At 43.2% G+C, this 18198-nt stretch overlaps 1 protein-coding gene across 8 annotated transcripts in view; it reads right to left on the bottom strand.

Annotated features, from left to right (window-relative positions):
• Positions 1 to 3449: 3449 nt before the first annotated feature.
• Positions 3450 to 18198, bottom strand: part of znf536 (zinc finger protein 536) — a 191812-nt gene continuing 177063 nt past the window's right edge. For all 8 annotated transcript variants that reach the window (XM_071380774.1, XM_071380773.1, XM_071380783.1 and 5 more), the window contains one exon: positions 3450 to 6481. In XM_071380774.1, the coding sequence (XP_071236875.1) occupies positions 6207 to 6481 (275 nt within the window). In that variant the 3' untranslated portion in view covers positions 3450 to 6206. The remainder of the gene's footprint in view (positions 6482 to 18198) is intronic.

The raw sequence follows: 18198 nt of genomic DNA, 5'->3' as shown, positions 1-18198 counted from the left end.
GCAACTGCACATGGGGACGAAGATCATACTTTTTGGAGAAATATCCTCTGGTCTGATGAAACAGAAATATAACTGTTTGCCCATCGTTATGTTTGGAGGAAAAAGGGGGACGCTTGCAAGCCAAAGAACACCCTCCCAACCGTGAAGCAGGGCGGTGGCAGCATCATGTTGTGGGGGTGCTTTGCTGCAGGAGGGACTGGTGCACTTCACAAAATAGATGGCATCATAAGGAAGGAAAATTTTGTGGATATATTGAAGCAACATCTCAAGACATCATTCAGGAAGTTAAAGCTTGGTCACAAATGGGTCTTTCAAATGGACAATGACCCATGGGAATGTGATGAAAGAAATAAAAGCTGAAATAAATCATTCTCTCTGCTATTATTCTGACATTTCAAATTCTTACAATTAAGTGGGGATCCTAACTGACCTAAGACAGGGAATTTTTACTAGGATTAAATGTCAGGAATTGTGAAAACTGAGTTTAAAAATATTTGGCTAAGATGTATGTAAACCTCCGAATTCAACTGTATATACAGTATGCTAAATGTTTTCTTTTCACTGCAATACTACTAGCCACTTAGCAATTGTATTAAGTTATCTTTAGCTAGACCAGATAGGTTCCCACTCTCAATTTCAGGCCATCAATCAAGTTCCAGTAGCTAGCTTGTCTAACTATTTTAGCTGGCATGCCTACTGGCAAGTTTCAATTTTTAATATCACGTGCACAAGTACAGTGAAATGCCTTTCTTGCAAGCTCTAAACCCAACAATGCAGTAATCAATAACAACGTAATATTAAAAATAAAATAAGGTAGAATAAAAACACGAGAAACAGAACTAAGAACACGAGAAAGTAAGTAAGTATACTATTTACAGGGTCAGTCAGTTCCAGTAGCATATTTGCAATGTGCAGGGATACTGGAGTGGTAGAGTTAGATATGTATAGGGGTAAGGTAACTAGGCATCAGGATATGTGATAAACAGAGTAGCAGCACCATATATTATGATTGTATGTGAGTGGGTGTACATGAGTGAGTGTGTAAATACAGACAGCTCAATAGGTATGCTTAGATATGCAAAAAAATATATATATTTTTTTTTACATAGAATTAAGCGTAGTGATTGTCTCTAGATTGCAGTAAAAGCTGTTTCAGTTGTTACATTTTATGTGGGAAAGAAATAGGTGTGTGGGATTGAGTGATATAATTGTGATCAGGGACTAGCTAGCGTTTTCACACAGGACTCAATTAGGTAAAGTAAGAGCAATAAGGGACATACATATTTTGTAATGCAGAATGACTCATCAAACATGAGTACGCATACACACAAACTTTTCACACACTCAAGTTACCTACCAGTTCTGACCTCCCATGACCTCTACATGTATTCCGTAGGACATGGCACAGGAAACCCCTCAGTACATTACTATTCAGGTCCAGTGTCTGGGCCAGGGCTTTGTAGGTCAATATGAATGATATGATGGTCGATGGTCTGTGGTGCAGATGTATGGCCACATCCTCATTCTGTACCAAACAGCATATGTCAAACTGGTTGGATTATACCTTGCTCAAGAGGACATTATCTACAGTAGTCTACACCTCTGGATCCTGGGGTAAAGGTAAAGACAGTCCTGACGTAAAACTACCTTGGGCTACAAGGAGTTGAGCTGCTTCTATGGGGCTCCTATAGAGGTAGAAACATCTTAGACCATGAGCCACATTTCAATCACATCGTTGAGTCCCTGGCTCAGGTGGGATTTCCTAGCCCAGGGACTATCACCCATTGGGGAAACGTGGGAGAGAGAGACTGACTGACGACGGGCCAAACCCTCTCTTCGCACGACACTAACGGAGCTATCAGCCAGATTACAGAATCTAGCCGACAGTCATCGACCCAGACGAATGCTACATCGTGGATCCAGCAGCTCAGCCCCCTGTTAGAGGAGAGGAAGCCTGGACACACACACAACACACTCACTCAACATTAGATCACCATCATCCACATTCACAGCGGTGGAGATTCCATTTGCACAGCCACTCACCCTTTTGATGGTCTTATCTGGAGGGTGAAGCTTGGCTTGGCGGGATGGAGGGGATGAACACAGGGTTTTCCACTGGAGGATGAGGACTGGCCTGTTCTCTTCTCACACTGGAACACTTACTGTAGCTAGCAGACTGACATTAAGCACATTACCAACATACAATGTACAGTTCTACAGTGTGACGCCCTCAATACACCAATATGACAGAAAATGAAACTAATGCACACAGTACGGATGTAAGTGTGACTGCTTGTGCATGTGTTGACTGTATGTGAAATGCTGAATGCTGTGAGTGTGCATCTGTGAGGTCCTATGCTTGGTGTTTCACAATGCTCAGCCCTGTGATGGAACAGAGATTTTGTAAATTATTCACATTTCCAACAATAAAAAATAAAAAATCATGCTTATTTTCATCATCTCTGCACGCCAGCCAGCAATGCACATTCATCAATGTTTATAAAAATGAGCCTGGATCACTCTAAGCACCTTATTCGTCCCTGTTCTCGTAATTACCCATAAATTAATAAAATCTGACTGTGAGGGTTTATTGCTTGCGATACAGACCTCCTAACTTTGTTAAAGAAAAAAAGATGAAGGGTTATACAGCGAACAATCTCCTGATAATTAACAGGAAGATAAACAAAACATAAATTTGGATATTGCGTTTATTTGGACTACCACTCAAATATGCGTGAACCACGCTATTTTAATTAAAAGATAAATCTATGTGACACTCTGCTTCCAAGTTAATTATTCGGCGCTGTATAATAAAAACCAAACCTATTAAACATGCCACGCACTGTATTTCTCCATTAACAGTAAAAAGTGCTCGCGCTGGGGACAACATTTCAAATTCACTGGGTTTTCTACCCCTCGCGTATCTCTCCAGTTCCTCCTCATTTTCTCAGTCTCTCACTGCAGACTGACACTCAAAATATAAAGCATCAGGCCTACATTTTCTTTAGAGGCATAATAGTGAAGGCTTTGCTGGTGAGACGTAACAGGTGGTGCTCATTACGGTTTATGAAAGCCATTCAGTCTCATTTGGCGCCACACATCACCAGCTTCTTTTCAATTTGACAGTCTTCAAATATTACGGCACCTTGGATGAGCTCTATCAGTGTGTTCTGTGGCTGTGTTCTGCAGGTTTCCCTGGAATATGTAAGTGTCTATAGGCTGACAGTAACAAATCATGTGTGTGTGGTAATAACAGTAATCAGCGGTATAGTACTCACATCTACAGGTAGGTGTGTAGGCACAACTAGATTACATCAGGTGTTATTGGCAGTGAAGGAGTTACATGATCAGTTCTGAACGATTCCGATTAGGATTACTAAGGGAAGGCCTAACACAAGAGTGTTATTGTGTTGCATGTTGGACCAGACAAAACCAGTATTCCCAGAGGTAGAGGTTTTATTGCGTCAAACACTGGATTAAAAGGTACTGTTTCAAAGACTTCAGAACTTCCTAACAGCAGCAGGAAGAGTCAATGAACAAAATTACTTTTGAATGAAGAACAACTTTGATTTACCGTTATCAGAATAGTTTTCCTCGTCTGTAAAACTGATGTGGAATAATAAATAATGCCCAATAATTATATTAAAATACAAAGTTGTCTACTGGTTGTAAGCATATAGTAGTGTTAACAAAATCCTCTACTTACTTTACCTCCGATATAGAAATATACTTCATTAAGGAATGAGACAATATCGTGACCATGATCACGGAGTACAGAGAGAAATACATAGAAATGATTTAACTTCTTTGTTAGTGCAGGAATTTTCAGGTTCTAATTGTACATTTCTATCTGTTTCTTAATTGAGTCATGACAGCAAAATATTTTCAGGGAAAACATGGGCTGTTTTGTAATACAGACAGGTAAATAGTAGCACAGTAAGGGATGGACGAACACGTCACAGAGAATGGCAACCAACGATGTTTCCAATGTCATAAACAGCATTATTTCCATATCGCATAGCTTGAAACGTACAGATATACTAGAAACCCTGAAAAGTGCTAGAAATGGAATGTGAATATTTTTCTTTCGTTTATTTTTCACTTTTGTGTTGTTCTTTTTTCTCTAATATAGTTAGGTAGGCACATCCACACACACGTACCTACACACACGAAAAAAGCAAGCGACTGGCACAGTCACCAAGAACACAGTAGTGCATTTAAACCTAAAGCTCACTACAGTCGTTTCAGTTGGATCTCAATGTTGTGGCTCCATGGTAGAGATCATACAAACAGTTGCATTACATTGACTCGATCTGAAGTAAGGCAGTGCGAAACTATGCCAGGAAAGCAAATGAACAAAAAACACTGTAAGTAGATCGCTGAATGGCAGAAAAGTCCTAATTAAAATGACCCCATTTAAACCCCGACTGCATTCTGTACATATCCATACTCTCTTTCCTTCTTTCTTTCTTTCCTTCTGTCTTTCATTCTTTCTTCTCATGGTTCTCTCTCAACTGATAGGAGCAGTGTATTTGAGTGGACTGTAAACTCCTGTAGGCATAGCTGTGGTGTTAAGGCCCTGGGGTTTAAGTGTTCAGCTCTCCTTGGCTGTGAGGGAAGATACTGACTTTCTTAAAGTCCAGATCATTTCTCTTTATCAGAAGCATAAAGAATCCCCCCTGCTCCCATACCAACACAATAAACAGCATCATCTTCTGGTTACCCCCCACTATCCAATAGCCTTCAGTCGAAAGGAAGCATAGTGAAACTTTTTTTGCTCTTTAAGCAGCTTCATTTTATAGGATCAAAACGGTATGGTTTGTTAATTGTTTCAGTAAAGTAGCATATAGAAAATCAACACAAAAAACATGCAATAATTACACTCACAAAACGCTTTGGAAAATACATTTGTAGAAAAAGTCCTTTTGTCTATTTTCTAACTAGTACATTTAAATTCGAGTCAGGGAGGAGGCTGATTGCCTTTATGTATTGTTGTTCATTCTGAAGCTGCTTTAGAAGAGCTTATAGGAAGATAGTCCTGCATCGTGTCTGAGGAAACAAGTTCTGTGATGTTCCTTCATTAGATTTCAGAGTCACAGTCTTCATATAAACGAAACATTCAACCTCTGACTAAAGTTACAGTACATCAAGTTGTAGAGGTTCCAATTCCAATATGTGCATCTTCACTATCTACACTTTCAATTTCAAAGAACAACCACCCACCTCCTTAGAAATAGACTTCACCATTATCTAACATAAAAGTTAAATGAAATAAAACACATTCTATTAACTCCACCTCTCAGTGTCTGGTAAGGTGATATCCAAATAAATGACAATATTGCACAGAACACATCTCTGTGACTCTAATGGCTCCTTTAAATACATCATTGATTTTTTTTTTACTTCCAGAGGCCATGTTGGATTTGAGTCGTTTTAAAGAGACAGAGAAAGTGGAGGGGGAGGAGGAGGAGGAGGAGGAGGAGGAGGAGGAGGGTGGCTCTGGCCAGCTGATGGAACTGAGTTTGACCCCCTCACATGTCGACCAGGGTTAGGTTACTCCTGTAGTGCAGTAGGGGCAGAGGGCTGAGGGTGGAGGGGGCTGGACTGATGGGTCGAGAAAGATGAAAAAATGAGAGGGGGGGGGGTGAATTGATTTCCTCTGGGATGACAGCTCCAGTCAGGCTGGCACCAAGGCCCCCGCACCACTGCCGCTGCCTGCCCAGCCTCCACTGGCTGCTCATCATTCGCCCTCTGCAAATGGCAGCAGCCGGTGTCATGTTCTGAGAGGGGTGTTTAACAGGCCTCTTCCATCTTCCCCAACTGTCGCTAAATCGTTTACGGGATCATTTTTCTGATAAAAGCATTATTCTTTTTTTGACAAAAGTCACTTTAAGGATTTTATCTATTTTCTTTTTTTTCTTTTTAATATAGTCGCCTCTACTATTTGTCACATAACTACATTTAACATATCTGTGTTTTATATTAATGAATGTGTATGTGTAGTTTATATGCATGTTATGTTATTGTTATTAACCTAATACACACTGAGGATGTCCTGCGAGCTCTGGGTAAAACAGTCAATGATGCTCCCCTTTGTCTGGCTGTGCTTTGGGAGTAAGCGAAGTGACTAGTCCCTGTTATGTGGCTCTAGAGAGTACAGTAGGTGTAGAGTTGAAGGCTGGCACCTCCATGCCAGGTGACATCAGTCATGGATGCAGGGGGTCTCCAGCGAGAGGGGGTTCGGCCATGCCCCCCCGGGTTCCCGTGGGGTAGCTGGTGGTCCCATCCTCAGAGTTCCCTGAGGCGTCCGAGTCGACGTGGGAGCGTTTGAAGCGGCGGTCAGGGTACTGGCTGTTGTCAAAGGGCATGCGGTGGACACACAGGACATGGGTCTTCAGGTTGCCCTTCTGAGAGGCACCGTAGGAGCAGTACCTGCACTGGAACGGCTTCCGACCCCCCTGACCTCCGTGACCTCCGAGACCTGTACGAGGACAACGAGAGAGAGACAACAGTCAGTCACCTCATCATTACTCAGGGTTACTTCATCAGAATGTAAAATGAGCTCTGTCACCGAGGCACTGAACGCAACTGTACCGTCTGTCTACTACACAGTGCTTTAGCTTTAGTACTCTCCTGAGACGTGTCTTTTAAAACTCTTTCAGTGCTCTCTCTTTTAACGTGCATCTTTTCAGAGGAGCAGCAGTGGTTCCCTCCGAACGTTGCAGTGTTTTAGCAGTGTACTGCACAAGCTGCATCCTTCACCGCTCCCAGCAGTTGCATGTGCTCTACTCTCTAGACAGGATTTGATCATCACTGCAGCAAACACAATGGCCCCTTCCTAGCCCGCGCTGATTGCTTGAGCGATGTAGAGTACGTGCCCATCAGAACCGACTTCACTTATCTCGCTCATCCACCCGAGAGGAAACCCAGACACGTTCCGTTGTACACTACTTTAGGTTATTATTAATAACGGTACATTTTCTCTTTTCATTTTTCTTTTAAACTCAATTTGAGATGCGGTAAATCAAATTAACAGAGTTTATAGACGCTGTGTAGGTGCAGGAAATGTAAAGACATGAAGAGAAGGATAGGAATTAAAGGTACACAAAACGCATACACACACACTGATACGTTGTGGTGCTGCGAAGAGGCAGGATTTAGAGGCACTTTGTGTTTGTCGTTCTAACTCTGGCTTTGGAGACTCAGCGGCTTTCAAATAGCACAATGTTTGCTCAGGACCTTACACAAAGGGGATTGGTACAAGTTTTTTGAGCTTTAGATGTTCCAGTTGTCTGAATGTTTCGATAAGCGAGCCGGCGACACACGACGAAGGCCCCCTTTTATTCCTGTGCAGTTTAATTTCACACTCTCTTACATTACGTTAAGTCCGAGAGGCAGAATATCTCATCCCATTTTACACTTAGGGGGGCCGAGTGTTGCCCCAAACAAGTCAACTCTATTCTTCTTCCCTTTTCTATCTCTCTTTTTTTCCTGCACTGTTAAAATAAACACAGATCAGTTCTAATGTTGCAGCGAGGTCCAACCAAGGTAAAAAGTGCAATCTACAATTTTAAAACGCATAAAGACATTGACTGTCCTACATGAAGACGAAGGCACACTGATTCTGAGATTACCAGAGTGATTTTCTCATGCATAACACTGTAGGAATATGGTGCTCATCCTAGGTTGAATTGTAAACTAAATAGTTCCTTCCTTTCAAAACAAGAAAACACACATATGGCCCCTCTTCCCTGCAGCATCTCTGCATAGCGTTGTTGAAATGAAGGGTGTCAGTCTGGCCTGTGTGTTCTGGGATTTATAGGGTGTGTGGTGTTGGACTGAGGAATGACAGATGCCTGGACCAAGCTGCATGGAGACAGCCACGCTTCTTAAGTTTCCATCTAATCCACCTACTCCTGCACACACTCCGATAACCCAAACAAATGGCCAGCACATAAAGACACACCAGCACCGCCCGCATGGATTATTCCCAAGATGGTGCCCCTCGATTCACCCACCACCTCCCTCAGATACCAACACTTCTTCTGATTCTCTAAAGGGCTAACCCACACCTACTCACATCACCCACTTCAATCCCGCTACAGATCATACATCTGCACACAAACATGTTGGGATCTGCAAACCAGAATTGAGCTCTGTGTGTTTGTGTTTGTGTGTGTGTGTGTGTGTGTGTGTGTGTGTGTGTGTGTGTGTGTGTGTGTGTGTGTGTGTGTGTGTGTGTGTGTGTGTGTGTGTGTGTGTGTGTGTGTGTGTGTGTGTGTGTGTGTGTGTGTGTGTGTGTGTGTGTGTGTGTGTGTGTGTGTGTGTGTGTGTGTAGTCGCCCACACAATGGGTCAGCAGGTAGAACAGTGCTGAGTGTACAGGAGAGATTTTCCTTTCCCCCTTCATGACACACTCCGCTGGGCCATTGTGTGTGGAGGTGCCGAGTGACAAGAAACAGGAAAAATAGTTTAACCTCAGAAACCTCTCCCCCTCATTCCTTCTCTTGCTTTCTCTCTCCTTTTCTTTTTCGTATTTCACTCCCTCTGTCTTTCCATATTTATATTTCTTTCTATCTCTCTCTCTCTCTCTCTCTCTCTCTCTCTCTCGCTCTTTCTCTTTCTCTCCCTCTTTCCCTTTCTATCCCTCTCTGTCTTGTGTCCGGAGACTGTTCAAAACCCAACCCAAAGCGTTATCTGAAAAGAAAGAGAAAACACTGGTCTTGTTTTCATTAGTGTGGCATTATCTAGGTCTCCTAATTAACACCCAAAGGCCTTGAGCGTAGAGATCAGAGGGAACAAAGGGGGAGAGGGAGGGCTGGGGTACTACCACATGACTTCCTCAAACAACCCACTGTATCTACTCACTCTGCCCGCTCCCCCTACTTACCCCTCAGCCCTCCCTTCTCCACGCCTCGGAGAAGAGAAAGGCAGGAGGAGACCGCCCTCATTCCCCTCCACTCTCACATCCTCCTCCTCCTTTGCTTCCACCTCCTCACCCCTCCCTCGCCAGCCTCTCTACTGCTGGGTGGCTGCAGATGGGTACTGAAGCTCGCTCCTTTTGCCCGCTCCCTAGCTAACAGAGATGTGTTGGATGTTGTCTGTGGTGAAGCTCTCTGATCATGTTTCCAAGTAGAGAGAGAAGTAAGAGAGATCCATGAGGTGCTGCTATGATCCTATCTCTCTCCTCTATTGCCATAGCCACGATTTCCCCCTCTCCACTCAAGCATCTTTCTCTCTCTCTCTCTCCTAGTGAACGTCGCAGTGTAACAGCCCCATGACTGCTTCCCTCTGGTGGCTCCTTCTACGATCCACACACGAACACTGCTTACACAAACCTGTACACACACACACATTTACAAACGCACACTTATACACGTATGTTCAAACACACAAATTTGTTCACAAACATACACATGAACGTACACTAAATGTTCAAATGTACTCGAAGCCAACACACAGAGACACACTCTCCCACGACAGTGCCTTGGCATGTAATCAAAACCACTCTTATATAAACTCCATCTGATGCCAGTGTTACCATCTGTGAGAGAGCCCTCCTCACTTACGTCTGCAGGCAAGAAGCCCCTCTCCCCGAAGCCTGACGAGCAGAGTAAGTGTGTGTGTACGTGTGTGTGAGGGAGGGAAGAGAGAGGGGGAAATGATTAATTTGCAGACTGCTTGTGATTTGCTCATATATTATTATAGCGACTCATCAGCACATGACCAATCCCCAGGCCCTGCACAGCAGAAAGAAGCTGCTGGGCTTCAGCACTTTCAGCGTGTATCTCTGTGTATGTGTGTCTGTGAGAGTGTGTGTGTGTGCAAGAGGTAAAGTGTGTGCCGGTGATAGGTTTTGTGTTCGAGTGTGTGTGAAACATTCCTGTGTGTGTGTTTGCGTGTGTGTGTTTGCGTGTGTGTGTGTGTGTGTTGGCACTTGACAGACTGCAGAACCTCTAATGACTTTCAGATGCTCACAAACAGTCATTCTGGAAATGGCTGTGGGGGGGGGGGGGGGGGGGGGCGCTAGTCTGTCTCATTTCCTCCCTGTGTGTTATTAAGGGTTAAGAAGCATGACACACATTACAGGTACTCTAACATGCACTCTCTTACAGACTGTACTACACACTGATTGGCCAGTGGCAGTGGCTAGAGCTTCATGCTAAAATCAGTTATCTCATTGGCGTGATAGGGGAGAGTGGGGCATATTGAGCCATATTGTACACTCAACATCACTACGTCAAGGGAAATATAGTCCTCGTTCTAACAAAGTTGTCTACATATATTTTAGGATGCTGTGTTTTGGTGGGAATAATCAGGAGTCATGTAAACATAACAGTTTTGAAAACATAGCTTGTCCAAAACAAAAGTGTTCTCTTACCCTGGGTATGGAGGAAATTGAACATAGGGAAGGGGTAAGCCTTGGAGTAAGATGTATTCAAGGCTACTAAGCCGATGAAACTGGTCCGCGAGATTTTATATATATTTAGACTCCAGGTTATTGGACAAGACATTGGTGCCTCTGCTTCTCTATCATAGGCTCTCTTTCACACCGGTACATGTTTGGTTTCTCTTTTTTCAATGTACCTCTTCAGTGTCATAAGGTCTATTTGTTCATCCCATTGCCGCAGCTCGAATGGACCTGCCCTTCTCTCACTTCCTTGTCTGGTCTCTCAATAACCTTAAGGGGAGTTAGACCCCCTGCTTGTTTTACATTTGTATACACGGGGCATGAAGATGTCAGCTCTGTAACAATAAAAATGCACTATTGTGAGTTCATATGCATAACAAATGGCAAATATACTATGCATATTATGCATAAAACTGACCAAAAATGGCCTCTCGGGTGGCGCAGTGTTCTAGGGCACTGCATCGCAGCGCTAGCTGTGCCACCAGAGATTCTGGGTTCGCGCCCAGGCTCTGTCGCAGCCGGCCGCGACCGGGAGGTCCGTGGGGCGACGCACACATGCATATTGGTTTCCTTACCCTCTAAGCACTATGGACAAGGCATGACAGCAATCCATGCTTTGGTTTAGTTTCCCTGGCACTGTTTCCACATGATAACGTTTAGCATTCGTGGCACAAATCCCATCCAATTCCTGTTACTGATATTAGCATTTTCCACACATCATCATCCAAAAGTATCTACAACTGATTGTGAAGCTCAACAAAGTCACTTGTAGATGACTTGAACATGAAATGGGAAAAATGCTAATATCAGTGCCATGACTTGAATGGGATTTGTCCCACAAATGCTAAAATGTAAGCATTTGGAAAATTGACCAGGGAAACAAAACCAAAGCATGGATTGCTGTCATACATTGTCCATAGACTGCTTACAGGGTAAGGAAACCAATGTGTCATTTTGTAAACGGGTGAACTATCCTTTTAATGTTTTAGGGACTCCTGAGCAAACCAGCAAAGCAGGCTGTCATCTTGTGAAACCCAGTGGTTGTAAGTGGATGCATTTACTGCAAATTGAATGAGCAATTTTGTAAGCTTGCCTTGCTGTTCATATATATATATATTTTTAAAGTCCATCATTTGTCAATGTTCTTTATTGTAGCTAGTAACGTTGACGTTAGAGATTGAAGATACTTGTGATGTAATGCAGCAAAAGTAATGTACTGCAGCTAACTCTTTTCTTGCTTATTGTGTAGCGGAGGATAAAAATACCTGTATGCCTATGTAGCCAATCTGTGTTTGGACCCTTGAACCTTTGGTATAAATATTAGTGCAGAACAGTGGTTTTAATTGCTTCCACTGGTTAATCACGACTGAGTGAAGGAAATGTGAAAGTGTAGAATGGCACCGGAGAGGATGGCTGACGTTTTAAATCCCCATCATTTGCGTGAAGAAAAGACAGAGAAAAAGGGGACGGAGGTCGGGCTGCCATCTGAGAATTCGAAGGCGAGCGAGCTAACCCCTACAGCCATCCGTTCTATTGGCCAACGTGCAATCATTGGAAAATAAAATAGTTCACCTACGATCAAGATTATCCTACCAACGGGACATTAAAAACTGTAATATCTTATGTTTCACCGAGTCATGGCCAAACGACGACACGGATAATATAGAGTTTGGCAGGAGTTTCCATGCACCGGCAAAACAGAGAAGCTACGTCTGGTAAGACGAGGGGTGGGAGTGTGTGTCTATTTGTCAATATCAGCTGGTGTGCGATGTCTAATATTAAAGAAGTCTTGAGGTATTCCTCGCCTGAGGTAGAGTACCTTATGATAAGCTGTAGACCACACTATCTACCAAGAGAGTTCTCATCTATATTATTCGTAGCCGTCTATTTACCATCACAAACCGATGCTGGCACTAGGACCGCACTCAACCAACTGTATAAGCCCATGAGCAAACAAGACAATGCTCATCTAGAAGCGGCGCTCCTAGTGGCCGGGGACTTTAATGCAGGCAAACTTAAATCCGTTTTACCTCATTTCTACCAGCATGTCACATGTGCAACCAGAGGAAACAAAACTCTAGACCACCTTCACTCCTTTAATGGGGGTGGCAGGTAGCCTAGTGGTTAGAGCATTGGACTAGTAACCAAAAGGTTGATAGATCAAATCCCCAAGCTGACAAGGTAAAAATCTGTCGTTCTGCCCCTGAACAAGGCAGTTAACCCACTGTTCCTAGGCCGTCATTAAAAATAAGAATTTGTTCTTAAATGACTTGCCTAGATAAATAAAAAATAAATAAATAAAAAACTCCACACACAGACATGCATACAAAGCTCCCCCCTCCATTTGGCAAATCTGACCATAATTCTATCCCCCTGATTCCTGCTTACAAGCAAAAACTAAAGCAGGAAGTACCAGTGACTCGCTCAATATGGAAGTGGTCAGATGATGCGAATGCTACGCTACAGGACTGTTTTGCTAGAACAGATTGGAATATGTTCCGCGATTCATCCAATGGCATTGAGTAGTATACCACCTCAGTCATCGGCTTCATCAATAAGTGCATCGACGGCATCGTCCCCACAGTGACCGTACACACATATCCTAACCAGAAGCCATGGATTACAGGTAACATCAGTATCAAGCTAAAGGCTAGAGCTGCCACTTTCAAGGAGCGGGACACTAATCCGGACGCTTAAAACAAATATCGCTATGCCCTCAGATGGACCATCAAACAAGCAAAGCGTCAATACAGGATTAAGATTGAATCCCACTACACCGGCTATGACGCTCATCGGATGTGGCTGGGCCTGAAAACTATTACGGACTACAAAGGGAAACCCAGACGCGAGCTGTCCAGTGACACGAGCCTACCAGACGAGCTAAATGCCCTTAATGCTCGCTTCGAGGCAAGCAACACTGAAGCATGGACGAGAGCACCAGCTGTTCTGGACGACTGTATGATAACGCTCTCGGTAGCTAATGTGAGCAAGACCTTTAAACAGGTCAAAATTCACAAAGCCGTGGGGCCAGACGGATTACCAGGACGTGTACTCAAAGCATGCACGGAGCAACTGGCAAGTGTCGTCACTGACAATTTCAACCTCTCCCTGATCGAGTCTGTAATACCTACATGATTCACGCAGACCACCATAATCCCTGTGCAGAAGGAAGCGAAGGTAACCTGCATATATGATTACCGCCCCATAGCACTCACGTCGGTAGCCATGAAGTGCCATGGCTCACATCAACAGCATTCTCCCTAATACCCTAGACCCACTACAATTCGCATATCGCCCCAACAGATCCACAGATGACACAATCTCTATCGCATTCCACACTGCCCTTTCCCACTTGGACAAAAAGAACACCTATGTGAGAATGCTGTTCATTGACTACAGCTCAGTGTTCAACACCATAGTGCCCACGAAGCTCATCACTGAGGCTAAGGACCCTGGGACTAAACACCTCCCTCTGCATCTGGATCGTGGACTTCCTGACAGGCCGCCCCCAGGTGGTAAGGGTGGGCAACAACATGTCTGCCACGCTGCTCCTCAACACTGGGGCCCCTCAGGGGTGTGTACTTAGTCTCCTCCTGTACTCCCTGTTCACCCACAACTGCGTGGCCAAACACGACTACAACACTATCATTAGGTTTGCTGACGACACAACAGTGGTAAGCCTGATCACCAACAACGATGAGACCGCTTATAGGGAGGAGGTCAGAGACCTGTCAGTGTGGTGCCAGGACAACAACCTCTCCCTCAATGTGAGCAAGACAAAGGAGCTGATCGTGGACTACAGGAAAAGGCGAGCCGAACAGGCCCCCATTAACATCAAGTTTTGGCATGGGTCCCCAGATCCTCAAAAAGTTCAACAGCTGCACCTTCGAGAGCATCCTGACCGGTTGCATCACTACCTGGTATGGCAACTGCTCGGCATCTGACCATAAGGCTCTACAGAGGGTAGTGCGTACGGCCCAGTACATCACTGAGGCCAAGCTTCCAGCCATCCAGGACCTGTATACTAGGCCCAACAAATTGTCAGAGACACCTGTCACCCAAGTTATAGACTGTTTTCTCTGCTACCGCACGGCAAGCGGCACCGGAGCGCCAAGTCTAGGACCAAAACGCTCGTTATCAGCTTCTACCCCCAAGCCATAAGACTGCTGAACAATTAATCAAATGGCCACCCGGACTATTTACATTGACCCCCCCATTTTTTTTGTATTCTGCTGCTACTCGCTATTAATTATCTATGCATTGTCACTTCACCCTTACCTCCTTGTACAAATTACCTCGACTAACCTGTACCCCCGCACATTGACTCGGTACCGGTACCCCCTGTATATAGCCTCGTTAATGCTATTTTATTTTGTTTATTTTTTATTCTTTTTTACTTTATTTTATTTGGTCAACATTTTCTGAACTCTTTCTTGAACTAAACTGTTGGTTAAGGGCTTGTAAGTAAGCATTTCACTGTAAGGTCTACACTTGATTTGATTTGTTACATGTCAAGCTGCTATTATGTAAATTAATGTTCCTGCTTCAATACGTTGAAATACAGCCACGGCAGCCAGAGGGTGGCTACATTATGGCACATTGTTGTTTTGCAGTTCTCATTTGTTGCTCATACGGTAAGCACATATTTGTTGCATGAGAAACGTGAGGAAAGCTATTACTGCCACCAGTACAGGCATTGTGAAAAACACAAGGCTCGTAGTCAGTGAATTGCGTGGTAGGCTATCCTTTGGCGGCTTTTGCAGTGTGCGAGTGATGTCCCATTCCTTAGGATTATTTACCTCTCTCTACCACTAGTTGCTTTGTTTTTGAGAGACACTCCATCACCGAGGGACACCTGAAAACAAGGGGGAGGGCTAAGGGATTGGGATTGAGCCTAAATTTAGAAATAAAAATGGCACAAGTAAAGTTAATCAAGCCAAACCCTTTTCACTTGTACTAGAGAAATGTTGTCGCCAACTTCTAGGAAACTAACATTGCCTTTTATAAAAAGCCACATGGGTTCTTCCTCCACAAACTCCATGAAATGATGACCTCTTCCTAAATATTTGGTCACATGATTAAATGGTTTCCTAGAAACAAGGGATGGCTCAACTAACCATTTTGGCACGACATACGCCACTCTCCCCTAAGTGTAGAAATAAAGAATGGCACAAGTAAAGTAGGCCAAACCATTTTAACTTGTATTAGGGAAACCTTGTTGCCATCTTTAAAATAGCCTTTTATATTGCTGTGTTTGAATCTGTATGTATAAAGATGACCACAATATGTTCTGAATAAATGACAAATTACATCATTATTAAAGGGATACTTCGGGATTTTTGCAATGAGGCCCTTTATTCAACTTCCCCAGAGTCAGACGAACTTGTGGATACCATTTTTATGTCTATAATGTGTCCCGTATAAAGGAATTTAGAGCTAGTTTCGTGAGCCGGATACCCATACACTTCCAGTCACTGAGCTCACTCCAGTTAGAAATTGCGCTAACGCTAGTTAGCAACTTTCTTCAAACCGCACGCAGAGACATAAAAGTCCAGTTCATCTGACTCTGGGGAAGTAGATAAAGGGCCTCATTGCCAAAATCTTGAAATATCCCTTTAAGGAGGAAAGCAATACATTTCTTTGGGAGGTGAAGAAAACACGTGAACTTTAATATCACAAAGCAGTCTCCAATTAACATGTACAAGGAAACGATATCTCTACATGCAAACATATACGACAGGATGATGTGCATGTTTGTGTGCTGCCGTGGATATGTACAGAATGTGCATGACAAACAGAGAAAAAAAGTAAGGTGTTCGAGTCTCTATAAGAGACAAATACCGAGAGAGGTGAGCATGTGTGTTTGTGTTTGTGTATGGGTTTGAGAGAGAGTGTTGTGTATCAAAGAGTAGCGCTATAGTCCATTCCTCTGAAGAGGGGGGGGAAAAGTGGAGTTGCGTCTGGGGAGAGAGAGAGCCACAGAAGGTGTGAGCAGTAAAATGTGATGCACCATCTGTCGGCCAATAATAACCTGCGTGTTGTAAAGGCTCAGAGTTTAGTCAGCAAACAGCACTCCCAATCACCTAAGTACCACCTCACCCTCCATGTCCAACCTATACATCTACACCCCCATATTCTGACCTATAACCCTTTCTGGGGCATCCTAGTCATTATTTCTAAGCGTTACAGTACACTTAGAAAAAAGGGTTCCAAAAGGGTTCTTCGACTGTCCCCATAGGAGAACCGTTTTTGGTTCCAAGTAGAAATCTCTGCGGAAAGGGTTCTAAATGGATCCCAAAAAGGTTCCGCATGGAAATAAAAGCGTTCCACCTGGAACCAGAAAGGGTTCTTCAAAGGGTTATTTTACGGGTACAGTCAAAGAACCCTTTTAGGTTCCTCGACACCGGTGCCCCCGCACATAGACTCTGTACCAGTACCCCCTGTATATGGCCCCGCTATTGTTATTGACTGCTGCTCTTTAATTATTTGTTATTCTTATCTCTTACTTTATTGGGAGGGGGGGTATTTTCTTAAAACGGCATTGTTGGTTAATTAAGGGCTTGTAAGTAAGAGTTTCACTGTCAGATGAAGTGACTGGTGAAACAGGTGAAATACCTGTTGTATTTGGCGCATGTGACAAATACAATTTGATTTGATTTGACACCACTTTTTTTTCTAAGCGTGTACTGTAGAGCTGGGCGATATGGACAAAAATCCACATTGCGATAAAATGCTTGAATTTATGCGACAACAATAATTAGAACGATATGTTTATAACGTTAATGTTCCAGAAAGAAGACGAGTAGGCGGCCAGTGAAGGCTTATCGCAACGATTACCTGCCATTTAGGAGCCTACCTTTCCACTGCCCTCATCTAATTACTACTACTACTACTACTACTACTACTACTACTACTACTACTACTACTACTACTACTACTACTACTACTATTACTATTACTATTACTACTATTACTACTATTACTATTACTATTACTACTATTACTATTACTACTATTACTATTACTACTATTACTACTATTACTACTATTACTACTATTACTACTACTACTACTACTATTACTAGTTTGATGGTTGTCCCATTAACAATCACCCATATTAGCAAACTTATTTCATTTCTATACTGTAGGCTACTTATTGTAATGAACAATGTATACCCCAGGAGTTATCAACTAGAATCTGTCATTGGCCTTGGTGGTCATGGGGCCGGAACATATTACAAATCATTTGTAGACTGCAAATTGCTCGCACAAAGCCCAAACAGATATTTGACTAAAACATACTAATTTCAAACCTCGCTGACATTTGTATATGAACATGTGTCTTTCTATTATGCGTGGGAATACTTGGGAACAGATTTCCAAAATTTAAATCACTTGGAGATGATTTCCTGGTGTTTTTACAGTCTTTTATGTCCAACAATGAAAATTCCCCAAAATTAATAATAAAATGTTATCTTATTTTTGCTCAGAAAACATTGGGGGCCAAATAAAACCACCCGCGCGCCAAATTCGGTGGTCGGGCCACCAGTTGGGGAACCCTGGTCTACCTTATTAATTTTTACTCTGATTCAAGGAACATGTCTATTGATTTACCAAAAATATTTGTATTTACATCCAAAGGCCTTGAGGGATTGACTTCATTTTTTAAAATTTCCCCAGTATTGAGAGCTTTCAGAAGTCTGTGTGTGTTGATGTAAAATTGGGCTGAAGTTCGGGGAATAGCGATCTGGTCTATTTCTCTGGTTAACTAGAAAAACCAACACACAC

Source organism: Salvelinus alpinus, chromosome 33 (assembly GCF_045679555.1).
Source record: "Salvelinus alpinus chromosome 33, SLU_Salpinus.1, whole genome shotgun sequence".
NCBI classification, from domain to species: Eukaryota; Metazoa; Chordata; class Actinopteri; order Salmoniformes; family Salmonidae; genus Salvelinus; species Salvelinus alpinus.
This window is presented reverse-complemented; position numbering and strand designations above follow the sequence as displayed.